We start from the raw sequence: 24,234 nt of genomic DNA, 5'->3' as shown, positions 1-24,234 counted from the left end.
GAAAATTCTTGGTGAGGAAACTCCTATCCACATAGGTTGGAAACTCCTCTGTGACTTATACTCTTACTGAGTTGCTGGGATCATTAAGAATTTGATTGACTTGCCCAGGTCATAGATCCGGGGTACAAAGCTAGCTCTCTACCCATTATAAGAGTAATAGGTCACATTTAAATAGTGCTTTAGAGGTTCTAAGCACTTCATATATGTTATCTCACTTGATCTTCATGATAACCCTGGGAGGCAGGTGCTATTTTCATCCACATTTTACCGATGGGTAAACCAAAACTAAGAGAGGTTGAGAATTGTCTAGAAACCTAGATGGGGTCAAACACAGTCAGACACAACTAACATGATTGAACACCAACAACAAAAATTCTAAGATTTTAGGAACCCTTTTCCCACTCCCCACACAGGCCAGGACAACTCTTTAATACCCCACAACTACATTCCACTCAGGCTGTGAAATCTTAATGAAACACCCCCAATATTGATATGAGCCTGCTTAACCTGGGAAGAGCTAAAGAAATATTGCTTTAAAGTTCTCTGTAAATAGACAAAGCAATAAATATGTTAAGTAGGTTTTTAGTTGCTCATGTGATGTCCCTCAGCTTTTGCTTAAAGGAAATCCAGGACGTATACTGATGTAGGGCTGCTGTACTTTCAATGCTGGCGACTTAACTCTAGGACAATTAAAAGGACAATTCAATTCAACAGATATTTATAAAATACTGAACTGGGTGGTGGGTGCTAGGGAACCAAAGATGAGAAACGGTGCAAGAGTTTATAATAGTATTTGGAACCAGAAATTTAAACCTAAAAAGAAGTTGGACAGGATATATATTACTCTTTAAATTTAAAAATCTAATTTTTCTCACCTTACTCCCACTATATAAAATCATGGAATCTAAGTTAAAAAGGGCGTTAGAGGCATTTTGTCTAACTTCCCACACAGTTCATTACATGAGGGAGATGACTTGTGACTGGCCAGTCTCTGCTTGAAGAAAGCCAGTGAGGAAAACTCAAAGGTAGCCTGTTTCATTTTTGAACAGTCCTAATTGTCAGGAGAGGGCAGCTTTGTGGCTCAGTGGATAGAGCACCAGGCTAGAAGTCAGGAACTCTCATCCTCCTAAGTTCAAATCTTGCCTCAGACACTAGCTGTGTGACCCTGGGCAAGTCACTTAACCATGTTTGCCTCAGTTTCCTCGTCTCTAAAATGAGCTGGAGAAGAAAATGACAAAGTACCATATAAATGCCAATTATTATCTTCTTTTGTATCCTTTCTATTTTTCAATTTTAAATATATATTTATTATTTAAGATTTAAAATATCATGATAATATCAAAATTAATATTTCAGTTTCCCCCAATTACACTTAAAAACAATTTTTAACATGCATTTAAAAATTTTTTTTGAGTTCCTAATTCTCTCCCACTCTTCCCTCACCATCTCATTAAAAAGGCAAGCAATTTCATATAGGCTATTATGTAATTTCATGCCAGTGTCTGATTTTGAACCACTTCACAGTGCCGAGGCAGGTGACACTTTCTTTTCTGGATTTTGAGTATATGTGGCTGCTGGAGTTTTGGGGCTCCAGTGCTCGCTTGTGGAAGCACTTTCTATGATGAAACTCCACACGGCTTCGCTTGCCTGGCTAATCACTTCTAGGTCCAATTCTGAAGCTGGGCCAGTGGTCTGGAGAACTTGGCTAATACTTGGACGACTGAGTATACCTTGCCCACCGGTATTCACTGGTGTGAATTGCTTACCATTTATATCTGCCCAAAGGGCAGCACAATAATACTTAGCCACCCCTTTACAGATGACTGTATGGGCTGAGTTTTAAGGAGTGCTTGATAACAACAGTACATTTAATTTTACTCACTTTTTCCTCCCAGTTTGAAGCAGAGACAATTTTTGTTTTGTGTCTCTACCACCACCTAGTGGCAATGTATGCCATCTGTAGTAATGATACCAAAGGGAACTAATCAATTCAAATTTCAGATGCTGAACATACAATGCATTGTATAAGAGCAACTAGAAACTCAGAAGCCCGAGAAACCAGCTCCAAAATGAAGATATGTAGAGGGCAACAGAACTATTTAGTAAAGGGTGACGTCAGGATTTCTATGTGAATATTGTTATCTTAGTATATTTGAAAGATCCATCAACCAATTAGCAAGCATCTATTAAATGCCTGCTATTCACCAGGGGAAACAAAAAACAAATAAGCCTCAAAGAATCATTAAATCGTAGGATGTTAAAGCCAGAAGAGACATTAGTGATCGTCTTGTACATTGCCATTCTACAAAGAAAAGAGAGATTTGCAGAATCCAAGTGACAGCAGTCAGGACTAGAATTCATAACCATCTAGTCTTGTCTTGTTCCTCAATTATATCTGACCAGCCCCTACCCCCTTATTTTCAGTTCCTTGGGCAAAGGTATTTGTTTGGTATGATGATAATTTTGATACCACCTACTCAAATTAATCTGCATTTACTCAGTTCATTATGATTTGATGGATATCATGATTGTATCAGCGAATTAAGCAGAATTGGATTAAATTTAAGTTAGGGGATAAGGATTATATATGTTAAGATCAAAAACCCTCTTATATTAGTGATATTGATATTACTTATTGGTAATATCCTTGTAGATTATAGGATAAAATAGTATGACTGTCTGTTATGGAGAATCGTATTACATTAACCATGGAGCTTGTTATAGCAGCATCCGTACTCCCACCCCTATGAATCATGATCACTGCTACCTGTTGACATCTCTTCTCACCCACCGCTTCCTTAACTCCTATGAAACTGCTGACCAAAACACCAGATATTTGACTTCCTAGGAAAACCCCAGCTGAGGTGGCAGGTAGAATGCTTTTACTATGGAAAAACCTGCAGTGAATGACTCAAAAGGCCTTCAACCAATCATAGAGTTTTCCCCTCTTCTGCTGTTAGGCAATCGTGAAATTTTATTCTGTTATGTCTATTTTTAGTGCTTTCCCAAGTGTGTAAGAGTAGCTAACACCCAAGGGGAGGGGTCATCGATCAGGAGGAAGATCTTGGACCCAAAGGATTAGTGGCCTCGGACTCTAATTAATTGAAAATGCTTAGGTGCTTCCATATCCTTTTGTTGCACATTGGATTGAAATTTTGGGGTCACGTTGGGCAGAGAAGAAAGATAAGGAGAATAAGTCAAAATACTTCAGGGCCCCAGGGCCTTGACTGTCTGGTCTCCCCTTCCCTGAAGATGCTGTCTACTGCCAACAGATCAAGAACCTAGCTCCAGGAACTTTGAAAGAGTGAGGCTGTACTAATCTTATATGGGGTTCTTGTCTCATCCTTTCCTCCATTGCCACCAAATAAGAGGTCATACCAGAGGGAGGAAGTGCTGGATAGTGATTTCATTGCTTTAGGAAATTCACAATAAAGAAAGTCCTCCCAATGCAATTTCTCTGAAATTAACAATTTTAGAGAATTGGCTGAGGTACTAGGAAGTTAAATAATTTGCCCAGGGTCATGCAACCAGTATATGTCAGAAGTAGGATTTGAATCAGCATTTTCTGTGCCTATAATTATCTCCTTCCTCCTGGCTTTCCTGGCTTCCCTGAAGTCCCAAATAAAATCCCCCCTTCTACAGGAAGCCTTTCCTAATCCCTCTCCATTCTAGAGCCTTCCCTTTGTTGATTATTTCCAATTTGTCCAATATATATACCTTGTCTGTACATTGTGGTTTACCGGTTGCCTCCTCCTCAAGAGTGGAGACTTTTACCCAGCTCTTAGCGTGATGCCAGCACTTAGTAGGGTTTTTTTTTTGTCAAGGCAATTGTGGTTAAGTGATTTGCCCAAGGTCACACTGCTAATTACTATGGTGTCTGAGGCTGAATTTGAACTCAGGTCCTCCTGACTTCAGGGTCAGTGCTTTATCTGGTGCTCTATCCACTGTGCCATCTAGCTGCCCCACTTAGTAGGTTCTTAATAAATGTTTGTTGATTGACAACAAGCCTATAGCTTCTTGTTTCTGAGGCCAGCTTTCTGTCTACACTAATAAAAATATTGACTCAATGATTTGCCTTCCTCTGATAGTGTAAACTGAACCCAGAGAATCATGACTGAATACTTTTGCTTAAAAACAAAATGTTAAAACTCTTTCTTTGTAAACATCTCCACCATAGGCCTCCTTTGACAGCTCATCATGGAGTGGAACTAACACTAGATTCTGGGTTTTTTTGTTTGTTTTTTTAGGCAATTGTGGTTAAGTGACTTGCCCTGGGTCGCACAGCTAGTGAGTGACAAGTGTTTGGTCTGAGGCTGAATTTGAACTCAGATCCTCCTGACTTTAGGGCCGGTGCTCTATCCAATTCACCACCTCGCTGCCCCGCTAACACTAGATTCTGAAGGAGCATGGTTGTGGCTATACCATTTGTTTCATATTTACATAGCATAACCCATAAGCCACCCCCAAGTGATTTTTTACTTAACAACCATGTATTAAACCCAAATCACTCTGACTGTCATTGATTGGATAACAATAGGCTCCAGGCCAAGCTCCATTGGGCTTTGATTAGCTCAGAATGAATGTAAATAGCAATTGTTTCTGTCTGGGCCAGAAACCCAGAAGGTCTTCCCCTCCCAGATATTTTTTTACTAAGTAAAAGAGGCCATTCTCTGCCTCATTTCTTACCTAGGCTTAATAATCCCTGAATGGGCATTGCCTCAAACTGAGGCCTCTTAAAGACCCTAGCTTGAAAGAAGTTCCCCCACTGCATCCTGGGCCATCTCCAGTTGTCCTGATCTATATCTGGCCTCTGGACCCTGATGGCTCAGAAGAGAAAGTGAGGCTGGTGACTTTGCACAGCCCTCCCTCACTTAAATCCAATTCACTTGCATGTCATGACATCACCTCCTTGATGTCACAGTCCTCTTCAAGAACAAAGAATAAACAACAATATGGCCTAACATCCCCAAACCATTAAGCCAACATTATCACCTAATACTTTATCTCAGTGAGGATCATAAAATCACAGATTTAGAGTTGGAAAGAATCTAAGAGGCCAGCTTGTCTAACCTCTCATTTGATAGATAAGGAAGGTGAGTCCCAGAAAGACTGACTTCCTGCAAGGTGGGCCTTGAACCCTGATCTTCTGACTTTAAATCAGTGTACCACAATGGAGGTCATCATCCTCTCACAGGAGGGACCAGCCACCTCAACACCATGGCCCTATATGAATTTTGCTACAAGCTGACCTTACAGAGAAGGCATACTATTTGGACAAAAGAGCTGCTCATAGTAAAGGACATTTTTGAGACACAGGGACACAGTCTGGGATGTAGGTTCTTAACCATTTTTGTGTCCTGGATCCCTTTGGCAGTCTGGTGAAGCCTGTAAACCCCCTTCTGAGGATAGTTTTTAAATGTATAAAATAAAATACATAGGACCACAAAGGGAACCAATTATATCGAAGTAGCAGTTATCAAAAATACATGTGCACGCATGCATATATAGTGTAAGCATATGCAGGTGTGTATGCATATTTATGTGCATACACATGTGTAGCATGTGCATATGTACACATATAACATATATAGCTACCTGTATATGCCTACTTGTATGTATATATGCACATGTGCATATATGCTCAAGTGTGCGGATACACATGCATACATGTGTACAAACACACATGTACAATACATACATGTACAAGTTAATATAAATAGATACTTGTATTTCAATATAATTTTGTCCTTTCCAATCATATGTGTTTTGTTTTATGCATTTTAAAACATTATTCTCAGAAGGGGGTCCACAGGCTTCACCAGATTGCCAAAAGTGTCTGTGACATCAAAAGTTATTTATATATTAATTATTAATTATATATATATAATTATATATTAAGAACCCTTGATCTAGGAGAAATTTGCCACCATCTCATTGTCAACACCAACCATTAAGGAACTAGGACACCTTCAGATGACCCATCATCTACAAATTTAGATTATCTGAGTAGTGTTTTTAGTAGTCTTAATTTTTCTTACTATCTTATACATTTTAGAATCACACATACGTACCGTGGTGGAAGCTAGAATTTGAACACCTGGGATATAAGCCACCTCAGCAGGCCCTCCTACAGACTATAGATGTCAGAGCCACTTAGGCTTGGTTAGGCTTACTAAGTTTGATTCGCTTGCAGCAGGTGCAGGAACCCTACACTCAAGGCTAAATACTCTCTAAACTGAGGGTTTGGAGACCAATACCCAACACGTAAATCCAAAGGAAGTGTCTCCAATGGGTTCTTTCACTTTTGGTAGCACTTCTAAACCATTTCATCTCCCTGCTGCCAACCCCTTGGTAAGTAAGGCTCCACGTCTGGTGGTGAGTCACACGAGACCATTCAAAATCTTATATATTATCACTTGAAAATTTTGGTATTTCTCTCTCTCTCTCTCTCTCTCTCTCTCTCTCTCTCTCTCTCTCTCTCTCTCTCTCTCTCTCTCTCTCTCTTTCTGTCCCTTGCTTTCTCTCTGTCTGTCTCTGTCTCTCTCTCTCTCAACCAAGGAATGTGGGGAAATCAGCTTATCATCTCCTTTGCCAACTTCCTTCCACCTCAAACAGTTGTCACACTAGACTTAATCACAGATTTGCCTCTTGCCAAGGATTTTGATGTCATAGTGTGAGGTAAGTATCAAGTAGTAGGTACTTTGACTAAGATGGCCCATTTCTTTCCCCTTTGATGAACTTCCTATCATAACCAAAATTACTGACCTAATACTGAAAGAAATGTTTTGTCTTCCAGCTATATCTCCTCCAATGAGAATTTCCAGTTTCTCTTTCATCTTTGGTCTATATTCACAAATCTCTAGACAAAGAATCACTTTTTCCTTGAGATATCACCCCAAGTCCACTGCAAAGATAGAACCTTAAAGTGAAGTGGAACCTTAAACTGTATCATAGGTGTTATTGTTATTCAGTAGTTTTCAGTTACATCTGACTCTTTGTGCCCCATTTGGGGTTTTCTTGGCAAAGATACTGGAGTGGTTTGCAATTTCCTTCTCTAGCTCATTTTACAGATGAGGAAACTGAGGCAAACAGGGTGAAGTGACTTGTCCAGGGTCACACAGCTAGTAGCTAACCATACAGCAGTGAAGGTAAAGTTTGTCCTATGCAGAAGGTAGTATCCTGGGGTTTCTTCTCCTCTGTCCTATCTTACTGCCTCCTCTTCACAAAGCTGGCCTGATGATCCATTCCCAGGTTCTCCCCAACCAAAAATACACCCCAGAATTCCTATTTATGGCTCTTCTGTGATCTTAGGGCAGACTGCAGGTTGTAAACTAGTTCCAAAGAAGCAGCTTTGGTGCTACTATAAAAGATTAACTGCTACCCCAAACTGTCCCTCTCTACCAAGCAATGAGGTTGGACTTGTATGTATGTCAGTGTCAAAGATCACCTGGGAGCTTCGTGATTCCAACTCTCCATTTCCAAACAGTTGGGTGTTCATTACTGTAGAGTGGTGAAAGTGAGTATAAACAGAGACCTCATAGCTCAATGAAAACAACTCTTCCTTTTTTTTTTTAAGGTTTATTAAAGATCTTCCATATTAGCCAGAGTATTAAGGAATCTGAGCATCTATGAGCTATTGGCTAGATTGTAAAAATCTGAGCAGTGGCTAGATTACAAGAATCCGAGCGAAAACAACTCTTCCTTAAAGTCATAGACCAATTCAAATATAATCCAGATGCTCAATATTTTGGCCTACTGGGGTAGCCCAACCAAGATTGTTTAGTTGCTATTAAGTATCACTTTCCACAACAATAAAAATTACATAATATTTTTACTATCTTTCTCAGAGAGTTGTTCTGATTAATGCATTGTTTAACTTTAAGACACTACGTAATTTTGGACTATTATTGTGGAATGAAGAGGCCTCAGATTTTCTTCTTGGAAGGGTCTGGGCAACAGAGACTTCCTACTCCTTCCCTTAGCTGGATTCCAAACCCCCTTCCTGTAGGCATTTCCTCCAAGAGAATTTCCAGAAATTGGAGGTCTACACTTTCCCTTCCTGGACTTCTGAATGAGTGTGAATAAAAGGATCTAGGAGACCATGAGGAGCAAAGCTGCAGAGCCCTAGATCAGGGAGTTCTGAACTCTCAGACACAAATCTCCTTTATCCCACCCTCTACCAGCTCTTTTTACCAGCCCCAAAAGTCCTAGGGGCAGCTAGGTGGTACAATGGATAAAGCTAGGCCTGTAGTCAGGAAGATCTGAGTTCAAATATAGTCTCAGACACTTACTAGCTGTGTGACCTTGAGCAAGTCACTTAAGTCCTATTTTGCCTCAGTGTCCCTTCTATAAAATGGGGACACACTGGAGAAGGAAATGGCTAACCACTCTAGTATCTTTGCAAAGAAAACCTCATGGACAATGTCATGGGGTCACCTAGAGTTGGATGTGACTGAACAACAATTGTCCTAAGATTTCCATCAGGTCTTCTACCAGAGCTGCTGGCCCATCCAGAAGTCACCATCGGGATGCTGAATTCTTGTGTGCAGATACTATGCAAGAGATTCACCTTAAAGGCATCACTAAAGTGTAGAATTCAGAGGTGGGGAACCTGTGGACACATATGTGTGGCCCTCTAGGTCCTCAAGTATGGCCATTGACTGAATCCAAACTTCACAGAACAAATACTTTTATTAAATATTTAGTGAACAAGGTGAGGAGATCAGTGCCCCAGGGATGAAGTCATATTTACTTTGAAGAAGAAGAATGCTGTGTGACTCTGGCAGGTCACTTAACCCCAATTACCTCCCCCCCCAAAAAAAATTAAAATATAAAGAAGAAGAATGAAATCAGTCTCGATCCAGAGGCCCCTTGGGTCAAGAAATTTATCCATAGGCATTTGGCCAATGGACCTAAGAAAGCTCACTAAGTTTCAGAGGAAAGATTACTAAACTTGGAGAGCTCAATTTGGAATTATAGGACCTGAGTTCAAATCTCAGCTCTACCTGTGGGATCATGACCTAGTCCCTTAATGGCAGCTAGGTGCTGGCTTTGGAGTCAGGAGGACCTGAGTTCAAATGTGACCTCAGCTACTTACTAGCTGTGTGACCCTGGGAAAGTCACTTAACCCAGATTGCCAATAACAACAAGATGACCTAGTCACTTAACCTCTCTAAGCCTCACTTTCCTTGTCTAAAAATGAGGATGTTGGAATGGAGAGGCTCTAAATGAGGGTATTGGAGTAGATGGCCTCTGAATGCAGCCTGAGCCAGATTAAAATGTGATTGGGAAATTTTTAATGAAATTAATTAAAATACAATAAAACAGATAATGTTAATATGTTTAAGTAAGATATAATGACCCTCTTTTCTATTTGAGTTTGATACCACTGCTTTAGAAGAATATCAGGATTTCTTAGAAAATTTTCCAAGTTCTTTGGAGTAAAGTAAATACAAGAAAATAAGTGCCATTCCTATAGTGATTCCTCGATTTGTTCTTCATAAAGCACTAATTTCAAGGAGAATTGATCTAAATTAATAAAAATGTTTCTGGAAGGTTTGTGAAACTACAGCCCACAGACAAAAGGCCTGGTTTTGTGTGCAACCTCCTCCACCTAGATAGGAATGATTTTTAAATTTTAAAATAAAGTTTTCTTACATTTGAAAATGTCAAAATCATTTTTAGTTCACAGGACATGCAAAAATAGGTGTCAGATGGGATTGGTCCTCTGCAGTTGTTCACCTAGCCCTGACATAGAGTACTGATTTTTCTTCCTCATTTTTCAACGTATTACTATTAATACAGAATGATACCTCAAACATTGAAATAAACAATAGAAGTAGGTAAAATAATTAGTATTTAGAAATATAGACTTGGTTGGCATTGGTTAGCATTATTTGCTGTTGACTGATATTAAATAGCAGGATTTTTGCTGTTGTTGTTTCTAAGAAATAATGAAAAGTCAAGGTACCTGTACCTGAAATTTCCATGTGCACTTGCATTTTGGAGGATAGTAGCTTGGGTAATATGGACTTGAAAATTTCCCTTCAAATCCAATGTTCTCCTTGGCTAATATTGTGCTCCCACACTCTGCCAAAAAAAAATCCACAGAAATTAGATTTTTTTATAAAGACAAAACACAACAAATACTTTCAAGGCCAAAGTATTTATCATAGTACACACTAAATTTAATCAGTTCAGGCTTGAATTCTAATTTTGCTTGTATAAGTTTATGGTATCTTAAGGACATAACATTTTGAGCTCACAGCCTCAGTATTGATTTCTTACAAAGCAGGAGAGATAGAAGGAGTCTTAGACATCATCTATTATAATATCCTCTATTTTGCTGTTGTTATTTAGTCATTTCAGTTATGTCCAACTCTTCGTGACCTCATTTGGGTTTTCTTAGCAAACATACTAGAGTAGTTTGCCATTTCCTTTCCCAGCTCATTTGATAGATGAGGAAACTGAGGCAAACAGGGTTAAGTGACTTGTCCAGGGTCACACAGCTAGTAAGTGTCTGAGGCCAGATTTGAACTCGGGAAGATGAGTCCAGTGGATAGAATACCAGGCCTGAAGTCGGAAAGACTTATCTATATCTGTATATCCATATACACACATGTATGTATATATACATATATATATACTCATGTATCACATATGTGTATATATGTGTATATATACATGTGTATGTATGTGTATATACACACACATATATGTATATGCGCACATATACACATTTAGATATAGATATACATCCAGGATATATAGGCTCATTTTAGTTAAATAAAACTATTGAGATGTCCCTCATTTTTGTTGCAATCATTGTCCTTGTACATAATAGAAAAAAAATCCTCTGAATCAACCTTTTATATGTGTGATCTTGGTGAGGAAATGAGCCTAGTTCATTGAAGCAGGTCAGAACAAGAGTGAGCCATTAGCCTTTTTAGATTCATTCCATCTCCTGCCTGCCCCAGAAAAATGATCAAAATTTCTCTATGCATTTTACCCAGAGCACTTGAGAAACATGGTTAAAGTGACTGTGATTAAATAGCTAAACCATGCTTTTTTAGACCTGATTATCCAAAGTCTTCTGTAAATTGGATTAACTGGAAAACATGCATACTGATTGGTTGTGACTAAGGATTCAGGAAAGTTCAATGATCATCTTTATACTTGCTTGTAGTATTGTACACAAAGGGTATTAAAAAAAAGACACACTCCTCCCTTCCTACCATAATTCATCATCCTAAGAGCTTTATTTAGATACAGAGATTGCACTTCTGATTTCCTCAGTAGAGGGGGAAATGTCCCTGGTGAGGACATTCCTTTTTCTCATTCAAGTGGGTACTTTCTTTGCAACTTAGAAAGATGCCTGGAGCACTGAGAGGTTAAGTGACTTGCTGGAGTCACACAGCCAGTATGTATCAGAGGCAGAATGTGAACCCAGGTCTTTTTAGTTTCCAGGCAAACTCTTGATCCAGTGCACCAGGCTGCCTCTCTTGTATGTGGTTATGCATACATTTACATTTTACATACGCTTATATGTGATTCACATTTTTAAACATTTGTCAAGAAACTTACTTTCTTCTGGAATGACCTCGAAATATCCCCGAATTCCTGACAGCCTCTTCACTCGTGGTGATTTAAAGGTCACCAACATGAGATTGTTTGTCGAAACAAATGACATTAATGATCTGGTAGGTTCACAAATTCTGAAACCAGATAAAGAGCAAAGACACAAATAGCAGATTATTGGATGATTAGGAGTTCAAAAACCAATCACTTATTGTACAGGCTGTTCCAAAGTCTTAGGGAGAGATACTGAAATAGTTTGCCATTTCCTTCTCCAGCTCATTTTACAGATAAGGAACTGAGGCAAACAGGGTTAAGTGACTTGCCCAGGGTCATATAGCTATTAAATGTCTGAGAACGGATTGGAACTCAAGAAGATGAGTCTTCCTGACTCCAGTCCTGAAGCTTTATCTACTGCCCCACGTAGCTGCCCCAGATCAAAACTACCCTAAGACTTTTTTTTGGCTAGGCAATGGGGTTAAGTGACTTGCCCAGGGTCACACAACTAGTAAGTGTTATGTGTCTGAGGCCGGATTTGAACTCAGGTCCTTCTGAATCCAGGGCTGGTGCTCTATCCATTATACCACCTAGCTGCACGTACCCTGAGACTTTTAAGACACCCTGTATAAATTCTGTCATCTCCAAAATGGATATAACAGTACCTTCCCTGCTTATCTCATAGGTTTGCTGTGAAAATAAATGAGTACTTAAGTTTTGGGGTTAAGAATTCATTATTTGGTCAAAATTGTTGGGAAAGCTGGAAAGCAGTCTGGAAGAAATTGGTCATAGACCAATATCTTACACCATTTACAAAGGTGAGGTCAAATGGCTATATGACCTAGATATGAAGGGAGATATTACCAGAAAATTTGAAGACCATGGCACATGTTATCTATCAGACTAATGGATAGATGAATAATTTATGAATAAATAAGAGATAGAGAGCAGTGTGAGGTATAAAATGGATAATTTCAATGACATTAAATTAAAAAGTCCAAATAAAACCAATGCAGCCAAGCTCAGAAGGAAAGCAGAAAATTGGGGAAAAATTTTTATAGACAGCTTCTCAGATAAAGGTCTCTAATCTCAGATATATAAAGAACTTTGTCGAATCTATAAGAATATGAGTCATTCCCTAATTGATAAATGTCAAAAGATATGAATAAGCAGTTTTCTGATGAAAAAAATCAAAACAATTTATAGCCACATGAAAAATGCCTAAATCATTATTGATTAGAGAAATATAAATTAAAATAACCTTGAGATATCATTTTACACCTATCACATTAGCTAAAGTGATAGAAGAGGAAAGAGACAAATGTTGGATGGGATATGGAAAAATTAGGAGACTTTTGGTGGAACTGTGAACTAATCAAAACATTTTGGAGAGCAATCTGGAATTATGCCCAAAGTTATTAAACTGCCCATACCCTTTGACTCAGCAATACCACTATTAGGTCTGTTTTCCAAGATGATTAGGCAAAAAAGAAAAGAATCTGTGTGTTCTAAAATATTTATAGCAGCTCTCTTTGTAGTGGCAAAGAATTGGAAATTGCGAGGATGCCCATCACTTGGGAAATAGCTGAAAAAAGTTGTCATATATGATTGTGATGGGATATTACTGTGCTATAAGAAATGATGAACTTGATGATCTTAGAAAAACATGGATAGACTGGCATGAAATAATAAAGAGTGAAATGAGCAGAAAAAAGAAAACATTGTATACAGTAACAGCAATATTGTTTTAAGAATAACTTTGAGTGACTAAGTCATTTGGACTATTATAAATGCCCAAATTAACTACAGAGGACCTACAAAGGAAGACACCATCTGAATCCAGAGAAAGAACTGATAAATAGAAGTATGTATAGAATGGCTTTACATATGTATGTGTGTATAAATAAATAAAATATCATATTTTATTATATATACACATTGGTATGACATAATAGTATAATTACATAGCACATAATTTTTTTTAAAACATCTCAAAATGATTTCTAGTTAACCTTAAACCCTGGATTCATTATTTCTGCCTTCATTTTGCTAACTCAACAGGTTTTTCTTAGCCCCCCTTCCTCAAGGGTTTTTAAATTGGACATACAATGTCCCTCTAAACCAGATCTAACCCTTCTAATCCTAACTTCTTCCAGTCCCACTCCCCTAAGGGACATAAATTAATTTAACCTCAGAAAGATGGGGAGGTTGGTTCACAGTACCTTATAGTCTATTGTGGAACACTTGAATGTTTTTCATAATGAATTTATTTTTCTTTTTTTGGTGAGACAAATGGGGTTAAATGACTTGTCCAGGGTCACACAGCTGGTAAGTGTCAAGCATCTGAGGTCAGCTTTGAACTCACATCCTCTTGACTCCAGGGTCAGTGCTCTATCCACTGCACTTCATAGCTGCCCCTTATAATGAATTTCACTGGACTATGAAGCATCGCTATAAAGTCACCCATCCATTGGGCATTCCTTGGAATTATATTCTACTGTACAGATTTTTTGACTGATGTATAATATTATCATATTATAATCAGACCATTATAATAAATAATTCATCCATTATGAGGATACTTTGTGATATAGGAGAAATTTTACCTAGATTTAGATGAAAACAAAAATTAGAAAAGAAAACTATTGGATCTATCTGCATCCCTGCACTTGGCAAAATGTCTGTCACAAAGCAGTCACTTAATAAATTCTTGTTGACTTGAATTGAATTGATTTTAGATATGGCAAACTGTAGCCTAGTTCTTGGGCATATCCCACAAGTACTGCCAGTAAAAATTGTCATTGCCTCTGACTGGTGCCTACTAATAGCATTTATGAGTGTCACAGAAGACAGAATATTAGACTTGGAGCCAGGAAGACCTGGATTCTTATCCTGCCACTGGCACTTGGAAGCTGTGTGACACAGAGCAGGCCATTTTACTTGTCACTGCCACAGTCTTCTCCTCTGTCCAACGGGAGTAACCATACTTGCTCTATCACCTCACAGGGCTATTGTGAGCATCAAATAAGAAAATGTACAAAAAGCACTTCATAATTTTTCAACCACCATATAAATATCAGAAAATCAACTTTGTGTGGTGGCCAGAGGATAGGCCTTGGAATTAGAAGGCTGGGTTCAAATTCTGCCACTGGCACTTACTAGTTGTGTGACACTGAGCAAGTCATTTAATCTGCCTGAGTCTCAGTTTTCTCATCTACAGATGGGGTCAATAATGCCTGTTGTGCTACTTCACGAGGCTGTTGTGGGCATCAAATTAGATAATATATGCAAAGCGTGTTGCAAATTTCCATCTGGGTTCAAATCTTATCTCTGACATATACCAGTTGTGTGACCCTAGGCAGGTCACTTAACACCTCAAATGTGTTGGAAACTCTAAGATTAAGTGACAGACCAGGAAGAAGTTTATTCCCCTGGAATTTCCTTATGCCAGTAAAACCACAGGTCTGTACATAAATATCGGTTATAATGATGGTGATAATGCTGATGCCAGGATGTCTTATCCTTTCACATAGAAAGATGTCCCTGCCCCTGACTCCCACCAAAAATAAATCCCAAGAGAATTAGTAAATAATAAAACAAAGGACATTTCATGAAAACATCTGTCAAATCAACAAATGTGGCTCCAAACTGTGTCCCTACCGGTATAAGACGGTGCTCTTGATAGGCATAAGGGAGTCATAGATGGTCAGGGAGTCAGTGATGCAGTTGTCAGCTTCAATTTGTAAGGACACAACAGAGAGGCGAATGAGATAGCCGACTGAGGCAATCAGTTTGAAGTGGCACATCAGGTGTCCCGAGGTGGCAGAAATCTCCAGGGGAAAATGCTGAAAGGGATGATCTGCATATAAGTCCTGAGCACAGCCTTTATCTGTGAAGACAGTACAGATTACTTGAACACCAAAAAGTGAATTTTCTGGTGGTCTGTGAACAGAATGGGTCAATAACAAAAGGAATTATTATTCAAGAAAGGAAAGGATATAATGAAAAAGAAATTTGGGGAATCAAGCATGAAGCCATTTACCTATTCCAATAGCTGAAGAGTAGTCAGACCTGAGCCCAGCTGCACCAAGAAAACAAACAGAAAACAATCCTTTAGAGTCAACATTTCCATTCAGGGAAATCTTTCTAGTCCTTTAGAAAAAGAAGCACCAAACAAATATGATAATCAAAGGTAATGCAATAATCAATGCTGTTCTGTATAAATACCTACAAATTGAGTTTAAGAATTTTCCACTGTAGATTTTAATCCCCAAGTCATGAGGAAGTGGAGTGCGCAAGTTTCTGTAGAAACTAAATTGGCCTCTTGAAGGAGTTTGGAATCTAATAGAGATACTGTCAGTTGTCAAATTGATAAGGATAATTGGGGTGTATGGTGGAAGGAAGAGGGAAATGTTGTAATACTAGATAATTTGAGGCGGTAAGGAGGAGGTAAATGTTGTCTTGACTTCTCTCTACAGGATTCTCAGATTGTCCTCTAAAATGAATGGCCTGAGAAAACATTGAGCCATAATGAATGCAGGAAGAAGAAAAATAGGCTTCAGTACATTAGATGTTGGCCTGGGGCTTCTATGCTTGCACTCTGGTCCAGTCAATGCTGTTCAATCGTTACATGCATTTAGGCCAGTTGCTTCACTAGCTTATGCCCCATTGTTCTTATATCTGCACTTTCTTTATTGAGAGTGGGGAACATTAAGTTCATTAAGATGTTGCTGTAACAAGAGCAAACAGCAAAGCTTAAAGGAGAAGGACTCACCGTTTAGTACCACAGAATCCATATCGATAGCCAAGCCTTGCAGGCTCCCCACCGAGGTCCGGTTCACGATGCTCGTCTGAATAGAGTCCTTCAAGATGGCGGCTACACATTCTTCACAGAAGACCTTGGCATGTGGCACCACAAACACGAGCCAAAAGTGGACAAGGAGGCCACCCTCATTATTGTTGCTGAAGCAAGAAATAGAGATGTTCAGGGAAACCCCTAGGGAGACAGCATTTCAGAGGGAAGCTGGGGCACACACTAATAGTATCCAGACATGAATATGGGACGTCTTTTAAATAGGACCGGCTTCCCAAAAGGAGATCATAAAATGAGGAAAGATTCTTGTTTTGTGCATTATGTCCTCTGTGGGGGTGGGGAAGACATCATGATATTTCAACAGATGGTGCCCAATTTGGCAGCCAAATGAGTAAGATCATAGGAGCCAGAAGGGACCTTAGAAGCCATCAAATACAATCTCTTTGTTATACGGCTGAGGAAATTGAGGCTTAAAAAAAAAAGGTGACTTGTCTAGGGTCACACAGTTATTATGTGTGCAAGATTCAAACTCAAGTCTCCCTGCCTCCAAGTCTAACACTCTGTATTTCAACAAACATTCATTAAACACTTAATATGTTCAGGAAACCATTTTAGGAAAAAGGAAGTGTGGAGAAAAGAGTGAAATAATCTTTACCCTTAAGGAGCCAACATTCTTTGAGAGGAAATGCTACATATACTTGGCTAAGTAAAAGCAAAGTGTGTATATACATATATGCACATATGTGTGTGTATGTATGTATGTGTGCATATATTTGTATATACATACATATATATACATATATAGAGAGAGAAAGAGAGAGAGCTAACAACTGGTAGGGAGTGGTTATTATGAAAGCTTCATGCTGTATGTGGCACATACTCTATACTTTGAAGGAAGTCAGGGATACTACAGGGCAATTAGATGGCATAGTGCATAGATATGTGCTGGACTTGGAGTCAGGAAGACCTGAGCTCAAATCCAGCCTCAGGCACTTACTAGGTGTGTGATGCTGGGCAAGTCACTCAATCCTCTTTGCCTCAGTTTCCTCATCTGTAAAATGATCTGGAGAAGAAAATGGCAAACCACTGCAGTATCTTTGCCAAGAAAACCTCAGATGGAGTCACAGAGAATTGCAACACTACTGAAACAATTCAACAACATTCTGACATCAGCCCATTATGCAATTTCATAATTCACATAGCTTTAGGGCACATAGGTTACTGCAACAAGCTGAGACACACCGAGGCAGAAAGAACCTGTGAATGATGCAAATTTTGACCAGCTTAAGATGTTACCTGACGTCTGCAACCACAGACTTCTTATAAAATTTTGAGAAAGCAGATGTTGTGTATACCAGGTTCATCTGAAAAAGAAAAGTCAGGATACCAAATTAGGTAGATTCACATTCAAGTGTAGTTGATGAGCACAAAGCCTTTTAAATTTGGTTGCCTGCAGAAAAGTGGTTAAAAAAAATCTCTGAGTGAACAAGTGTTCGCTCATTTAATAGGTCTGGATTTTGTATTTTCAGTCAAACTGGTATCTATAAATTATGTAACAAATGCCCTAGAATCCTTTCTCATTAATTCATTTCTTTGTTTTTTCAACTAATCAATAAATATCCATGGAACATCTGTTATGTATGTGTAAGGTATGCAGCTAGATGCAGGAAAGGAGGATGTACAACCTTTAGGAAAACCAGTAGCATTTCCCTCCTACCTCTATGTCTCTTTGTATTTCACAAGTGGTATGAAAGCTAATGGGAAATGTCTAAAACACACTGAGGTCCTTGGAGAAGGGTCATATGAAACCAATCATTTCTTTATAAAGGTCTTCACACTACTATGAGTCAAATATCCTGCATCCTAGAGCTCCTTGGCTCCCTTCACTTGCCACTGATTAGTACTGGTGTTTAGTAGAGGACAAACATAGGTCACATCTCAAATTTCAGTCCTGGTTCAATCTCTCTATGTGTGACATGAGGTACACTTGTAAAAATAGCCTCTTCACATGCCGCCCTGTTTTTGTAATGTTTCAGAGTCAGCAAGAGAATCAGTCATTGTTTTCAGGAGAGTAGAAAGTCAAACAGAAGAAGAAAGAGAGGAAGGAAATAAACATTCAATAATGCTTACTTTCCAGGGCAGGTAGGTGGTACAGTGTATAAAGTGCTTGTGCTGGAGTCAGGAAGACTCATCTTTCTGAGTTTAAATCTGGCCTCAGATACTTACTAGTTGCATGACCCTGGGCAAATCACTTATCCTTGTTTGCCTCAGTTTTCTCATCTGTAAAATGAGCTAGAGGAGGAAATGGCAAACCACCCCAGTATTTTTGCCAAGAAACTCCAAATGGGGTCATGAAGAGTCAGAAACAACTGAACAACAAAAATACCTACTGTGTGCCAGGCACTGTGCTGAATGTTTTTTAAAATAAATTTTATCTCATTTGATACTTATAACAATCCTTTGAGGTAGGTGCTAGTATTGCTACTATTTTACAGTCAAGGATACTGAGGCAAGCAGAGGTTAAGTGACTTGCATAGGATCACACAGCTAGTAAGTGTCTGAGGCCAGATTTGAACTCAGGCTTTTCCTGATGCCAGAACCAGTGCTCTATCCACTGCAGCTGCGCTTAAGAAAACAGTGGGTAGAAAGAAGAAATAGAGCCCTGTGTGCCATCTTCCCATGTTTCCAGGATTTGACAATTATTTATAAATTCACTGGCCCCCAACGCATCCTATTCTGCTAGACTTGGAAGACTGATGGGGTGAAACTTTAGCACACCTGTAAGATTGACCCTATCTTTTCCAGGAAGGTTACAGCCAGGGGAGAGAGAGAGGAGGAGGAGAGAGGAGGAGGAGAAGGAGAAGGAGAAGAAGAAGAAGAAGAAGAAGAAGAAGAAGAAGAAGAAGAAGAAGAAGAAGAAGAAGAAGAAGAAGAAGAAGAAGAAGAAGAAATAGCCCCAGTAGGAGGAGAGGAGAGGATAGAGGGGGAAGAAAATGGGGAGGAGAGAGAGAGACAGACAGACAGACAGACAGATGGACAGACAGAGACAGAGAGACAGAGACAGAGAGACAGAGAGGGAGGATTAGTTATTTAGTTAGTCAAGAATTTCCAGGACCAAGGAGGAAACTTTAAGTTAGAAAAAGAAACTGGACAAAGAGATTGTTGTTATTGTTTGTCCTTCATTCTCAAAGAGGAAACATGATATCAGGGAGGTGATGTCATGACATGAAACAAATTGGACTGAAGTGAGGGAGGGCTGTGCAAAGTCACCAGCCTCACTTTCTCTTCTGGAGCCATCTGGGTCCAATGGGCAGATATAGATCAGGATGACGAGGTGGTAGATAAGGAAGAGACAGCCTTAACAAAGGATGATAGGATTATAGCTCTAGAGCTGGTAGGTACCTCAGAGACCATCTAGTCCAATCCCCTCATTTTATAGATGAGGAAACTGAGGCCCATGGAGAGAAAGTGACCTGTCTAAGGCCATGCCAGTAGCAGGCTTTAAGAAGCAGAACAGGAATCCAGCTCCCCTGACTCCAGAGCCAGTCTTTTGCTTTGGTTTTTCCCATGGTACCATGATGTCACCATCCTCTTCACACAATTGTTGAATCACAAGAAAATAACTAAGCTTTCTACAATGCTTGGCAGTTCCTCTGCTGACACCCAGGAAAGAGGGCCTTCATCCTGTTGTGTTGTGCTGTGCTGACACCTACCAATGTGCATAGAGGAGGTAATTTTACTTTGTGGATGTTGGGAGTTTTTTCAGCCACTGCATTTCTCTGGTACTTGCTTCACATTTTATTTTAAGTAAGTTTCTCTTCTTGCACAAGATATGAAATCATTAGTACAATTATTTGACATCAGATCACCTGGTTCAAATGCTTGCTTTACCTCGATACTTACCTATGTGACTTTGGACAAGTCATTTAGTGTCTCTGGGCCTCAGTTTTCTCAGATGTAAAATGAAGAGATTAAATTCAATGACTTCTGAGGTCCTTTCCAGTTTAGTTGCTAGAGCACCAAAAGGTTAAGTGACTTACTCAGGGTCACATAGTCCATATTCATTAGAGGCAGGACCTAAACCCAGGTCATCTTGGCCTCTAGACCAGCTCTCTATCCACAACACCATGCTGCCTTTCATTCCACTTTAAGATAAAATCAAGTTTAGAGTAAATAAGGATGGATAAAAGTTGGCAATTTAGTGAGGTAACTAATTTTGTGTCATCATATTCCTTTTTTTATATACATTTATTTATTTTTAGTTTTCAACATATACTTCCACAAGATTTTGAGTTCCAAATTTTCACCCCATCTCACCCCTCTCCCCACCTCAAGATGGCATGCATTCTGAATACCCCTTTCCCTTAGTCTGCCCTCTCTTCTATCTCTACCCCTCTTCTCTTATCCCCTTCCACTTCTATTTTCCTGTAGGGCAGGATAGACTTCTGTACCCCATTTCCTGTATTTCTTATTTCCCAGTTGCATGTGAAAACTTTTTTTATAACATGTGTTTTTAAAACTTTGGGTTCCAAATTTTCTCCCTTCCTCCCTCCCCACCCACCCTCATTGAAAAGGCAAGCAACTCAATATAGGTTATACATGTGTAGTTATGCAAAACACTTCCATAGTAGACATGCTGTGAAAAACTAACTCTATTTCCCTTAATCCCATCTTGCCCCCCATTTATTCTATTCTTTCTTTTGACCCTGTCCTCCTCAGAAGTATTTGCTTCTGATTACCCCTTTCCCAATCTGCCCTCTCTTATCATCCCCCTGTTCTTGTCCCCTTCCCCCCTATTTTCCTGTAGGGTAAGACAGATTTCCATACCCAATTGAATGTGTATGTTATTCCCTCCTTAAGCCAAATCCTATGAGAATAAGATTCATCATTCCCTCTCACCTTCCCATTTCCCCTCCACTGTAAGAGCCTTTTCTTTTCTGTTTTTTTGTGAGATAATTTACCCTTCTACCTCTCCCTTTCTTCTTCTCTAGTATAATCCTTCTCATCCCTTAATTTTATTCTCCAGATATGACCCTTAATCTTCAACTCACCCTGTGCTCTATCTATCTATCTATCTATCTATCTATCTATCTATCTATATACATACATTAATTTTCCCCTCCAACTACCCTAATACTGACAAAGGTCTCATGAGTTATAAATATCTTTCCATGCAGGAATGTAACAGTTCAATCTTAATAAGTCTCTTATGATTTCTCTTTCCTGTTTACCTCTTCATGTTCCACTTGAGTCTTGTATTTGAAAGTCAAATTTCTATTCAGCTCTGGTCTTTTCATCAAGAATGCTTGAAAGTCCTCTATTTCACTGAATGACCATTTTTTCCCTGGAGGATTATACTTAGTTTTGCTGGGTAGGTGATTCTTGGTTGTAATCCTATCTCCTTTGCCCTCTGGAATATTATATTCCATGCCCTGCAGTCCTTTAATGTAGAAGCTGCTAAATCTTGTGTTATCCTGATTGTGTTTCCACAGTACTTGAATTGTTTCTTTCTGGCAGCTTGTAATATTTTCTCCTTGACCTGGGAACTCTGGAATTTGGCTACAGTATTCCTAGGAGTTTTCCTTTGGGGATCTCTTTCAGGAGGAGATCAGTGGATTCTTTCAATTTCTATTTTGCTCTCTGGTTCTAAAATATCAGGGCAGTTTTCCTTGATAATTTCTTGAAAGATGATGTCTAGGCTCTTTTTTTGATCATGGCTTTCAGATAGTCCAATAAGTTTGAAATTCTCTCTCCTGGATCTATTTTTCAGGTCAGTTGTTTTTCCAATGAGATATTTCACGTTGTTTTCTAATTTTTCATTCTTTTGGATTTGTTTTACAGTGTCTTGATTTCTCAAGTCACTAGCTTCCAATTGCTCTATTCTAATTTTTAAGGAAGTATTTTCTTCAATAATCTTTTGGCCTTCCTTTTCCATTTGGCCAATTTTACTTTTTAGAGCATTCTTCTCCTCATTGGCTTTTTGGACCTCTTTTGCCATTTGGGTTAGGCTGTTTTTTAAGGTGTTATTTTCTTCAGTATTTTTTTGGGTCTCCTTTAGCAAGCTGTTGACTTGTTTTTCATGATTTTCTTGCATCCCTCTCATTTCTCTTCCCAGTTTTTCCTGTACTTCTCTTACTTGCTTCTCTCTTGAGCTCTTCCAAGGCCTGGGACTGATTCATATTTTTCTTGGAGGCTTTGGATGTAGGAGCTTTGACTTTGTTGTCTTCTGGTTGTATATTTTGATCTTCTTTGTCACCAAAGTAAGATAATATAGTCTGACTCTTTTTGCACTGCTTGCTCATGATCCCAGCCAATTACTTGAGTTTTAAACTCTTTGTTAAGGTAAGAGTCTCCTTCCACTGTGGAGAATGTGCTGTTCCAAGCTTTGGGGGTTTATACAGCTGTTTTCAGAGATACTTGTAGAGACCTGTAAATTTTCAGTTCTTGCAAGGTGGTATGATAAGGGGCAAGGTGTTTACTCCTTTCCTGGCCTGTGCTCTGGTCTATTAGTGACCACAAGCACTCCTTTCTGTCCTGGAACTGTGAAGAAAGTTTCTTCTTCACTGATACTACAAGCTCCACCATGCCAGCACTCCTGCTCACCCCAGGACGGCTGCCAAAAGCTGTGACCCAGATTCAAGCACAGGCAAAGCAAGAGATTCCTGCCTCAGCACTGGCAAAGAGATCCCTGCAGTCCCCTTCTGGTCAGCCACTCAATTCCCCCTCAGTCTGTGGGCCAGAAACTCAGGATGCAGCCACCACCCTGGTGCCCATGCTGTGTGCTCTTCACTCTGGAGCTGGCTCTGACCTAGCTCCTCTCTCAGCACTGCAGAAACAGACTTTTCCCACTGACCTTCTAAGTTGTCTTTGGTGTTTGTGGGTTGAGAGGTCTGGAAGCTGCCACAGCTGCCCAAGATTCAGTCCTCTGAGGCCTGCTCCAGGTTCACTGCGTCCTGCACGCCCACACCACACTGAGCTCCTCTCTCGCCCAGCCGATATACCTTTCTGATCAACCATCCGGGTTGTCTTGGGCAGGAAATTTGCTTCACTCTATCTTTTTGTGGGTTCAGTTGCTTTAGAATCTATTTAGAGCATTTTTTATAGGCATTTGGAGGGGTTTGGGGGAGAGCTCAAGCAAGTCACTGCTTTCACTCTGCCATCTTGGCTCCACCCCTTGTCATCATATTCCTTAAAATCTTGATACGGATTACATTAATAGCTCATATTTATATAGTGCTTTACAACTTATGAATGCTTTTCCTTACAATGATCTTCTGAGATAGATAGCTCAAATGTCATTATTACTGTTTGACACATGGAGAAGTCTAAGCTTCAGAGGGGTTTGGTGATTTACCCAGAATCATACGAACAGTGGATGGCAGAATTAAGACTGAAATCCATTTTTTTTTTACTGTGAAACCCTATGATTCTGCTATTTTACCTGGACATAGCTATATTTTTATTAAGCTATCTATTTTAATAGTAAAAGGGCACAATTAAATACAACAGTATACAAAAGGGACTTCTAGCACATTGGATGACAGTATCCAAAACAATCTTAATTAGCTAGAGTTCATTTAGCTAATAAAATTAGCTAAAATTTCATTAAGATGAAATTTTAAAGGAAAAATGCATAGTTCTTCCCAGGTTTAAAAATCAACTACAGAAGTGTAGATTGCAGAAGGCATAGCTATATTATAGATAATAAATATATGATAGTTCCCTGACCACATCACACTCCTATTCAATAAACTACAGTGGCTCCTTTTTACCTCAAGTCAAATATAAAACCCTCTGTTTGACTTCCTACCTTGGCCCCTTCCTACCTTTCTAGACTTCTTACACCTTAC

The 24,234-nt window shown here is 39.3% G+C and overlaps 1 protein-coding gene across 1 annotated transcript in view; it reads right to left on the bottom strand.

Moving 5' to 3' along the window:
- The window catches only part of TMPRSS7 (transmembrane serine protease 7), an 89,639-nt gene that overhangs the window by 41,602 nt on the left and 23,803 nt on the right, over nucleotides 1-24,234 (bottom strand). Inside the window, exons 4-9 of the mRNA XM_021007181.2 lie at nucleotides 17,681-17,748; nucleotides 16,346-16,533; nucleotides 15,614-15,652; nucleotides 15,232-15,460; nucleotides 11,584-11,714; nucleotides 9,977-10,089 (exon numbers count right to left, since the gene is read on the bottom strand). Of these exons, the coding sequence (XP_020862840.1) occupies nucleotides 9,977-10,089; nucleotides 11,584-11,714; nucleotides 15,232-15,460; nucleotides 15,614-15,652; nucleotides 16,346-16,533; nucleotides 17,681-17,748 (768 nt within the window). The remainder of the gene's footprint in view (nucleotides 1-9,976; nucleotides 10,090-11,583; nucleotides 11,715-15,231; nucleotides 15,461-15,613; nucleotides 15,653-16,345; nucleotides 16,534-17,680; nucleotides 17,749-24,234) is intronic.

The sequence above is a fragment of the Phascolarctos cinereus genome, unplaced genomic scaffold, assembly GCF_003287225.1.
Source record: "Phascolarctos cinereus isolate Bilbo 61053 unplaced genomic scaffold, phaCin_HiC Scaffold_726;HRSCAF=1367, whole genome shotgun sequence".
NCBI lineage: Eukaryota > Metazoa > Chordata > Mammalia > Diprotodontia > Phascolarctidae > Phascolarctos > Phascolarctos cinereus.
The sequence above is the reverse complement of the archived record's forward strand: the minus strand, read 5'-3'. Positions and strand labels throughout refer to the sequence as shown.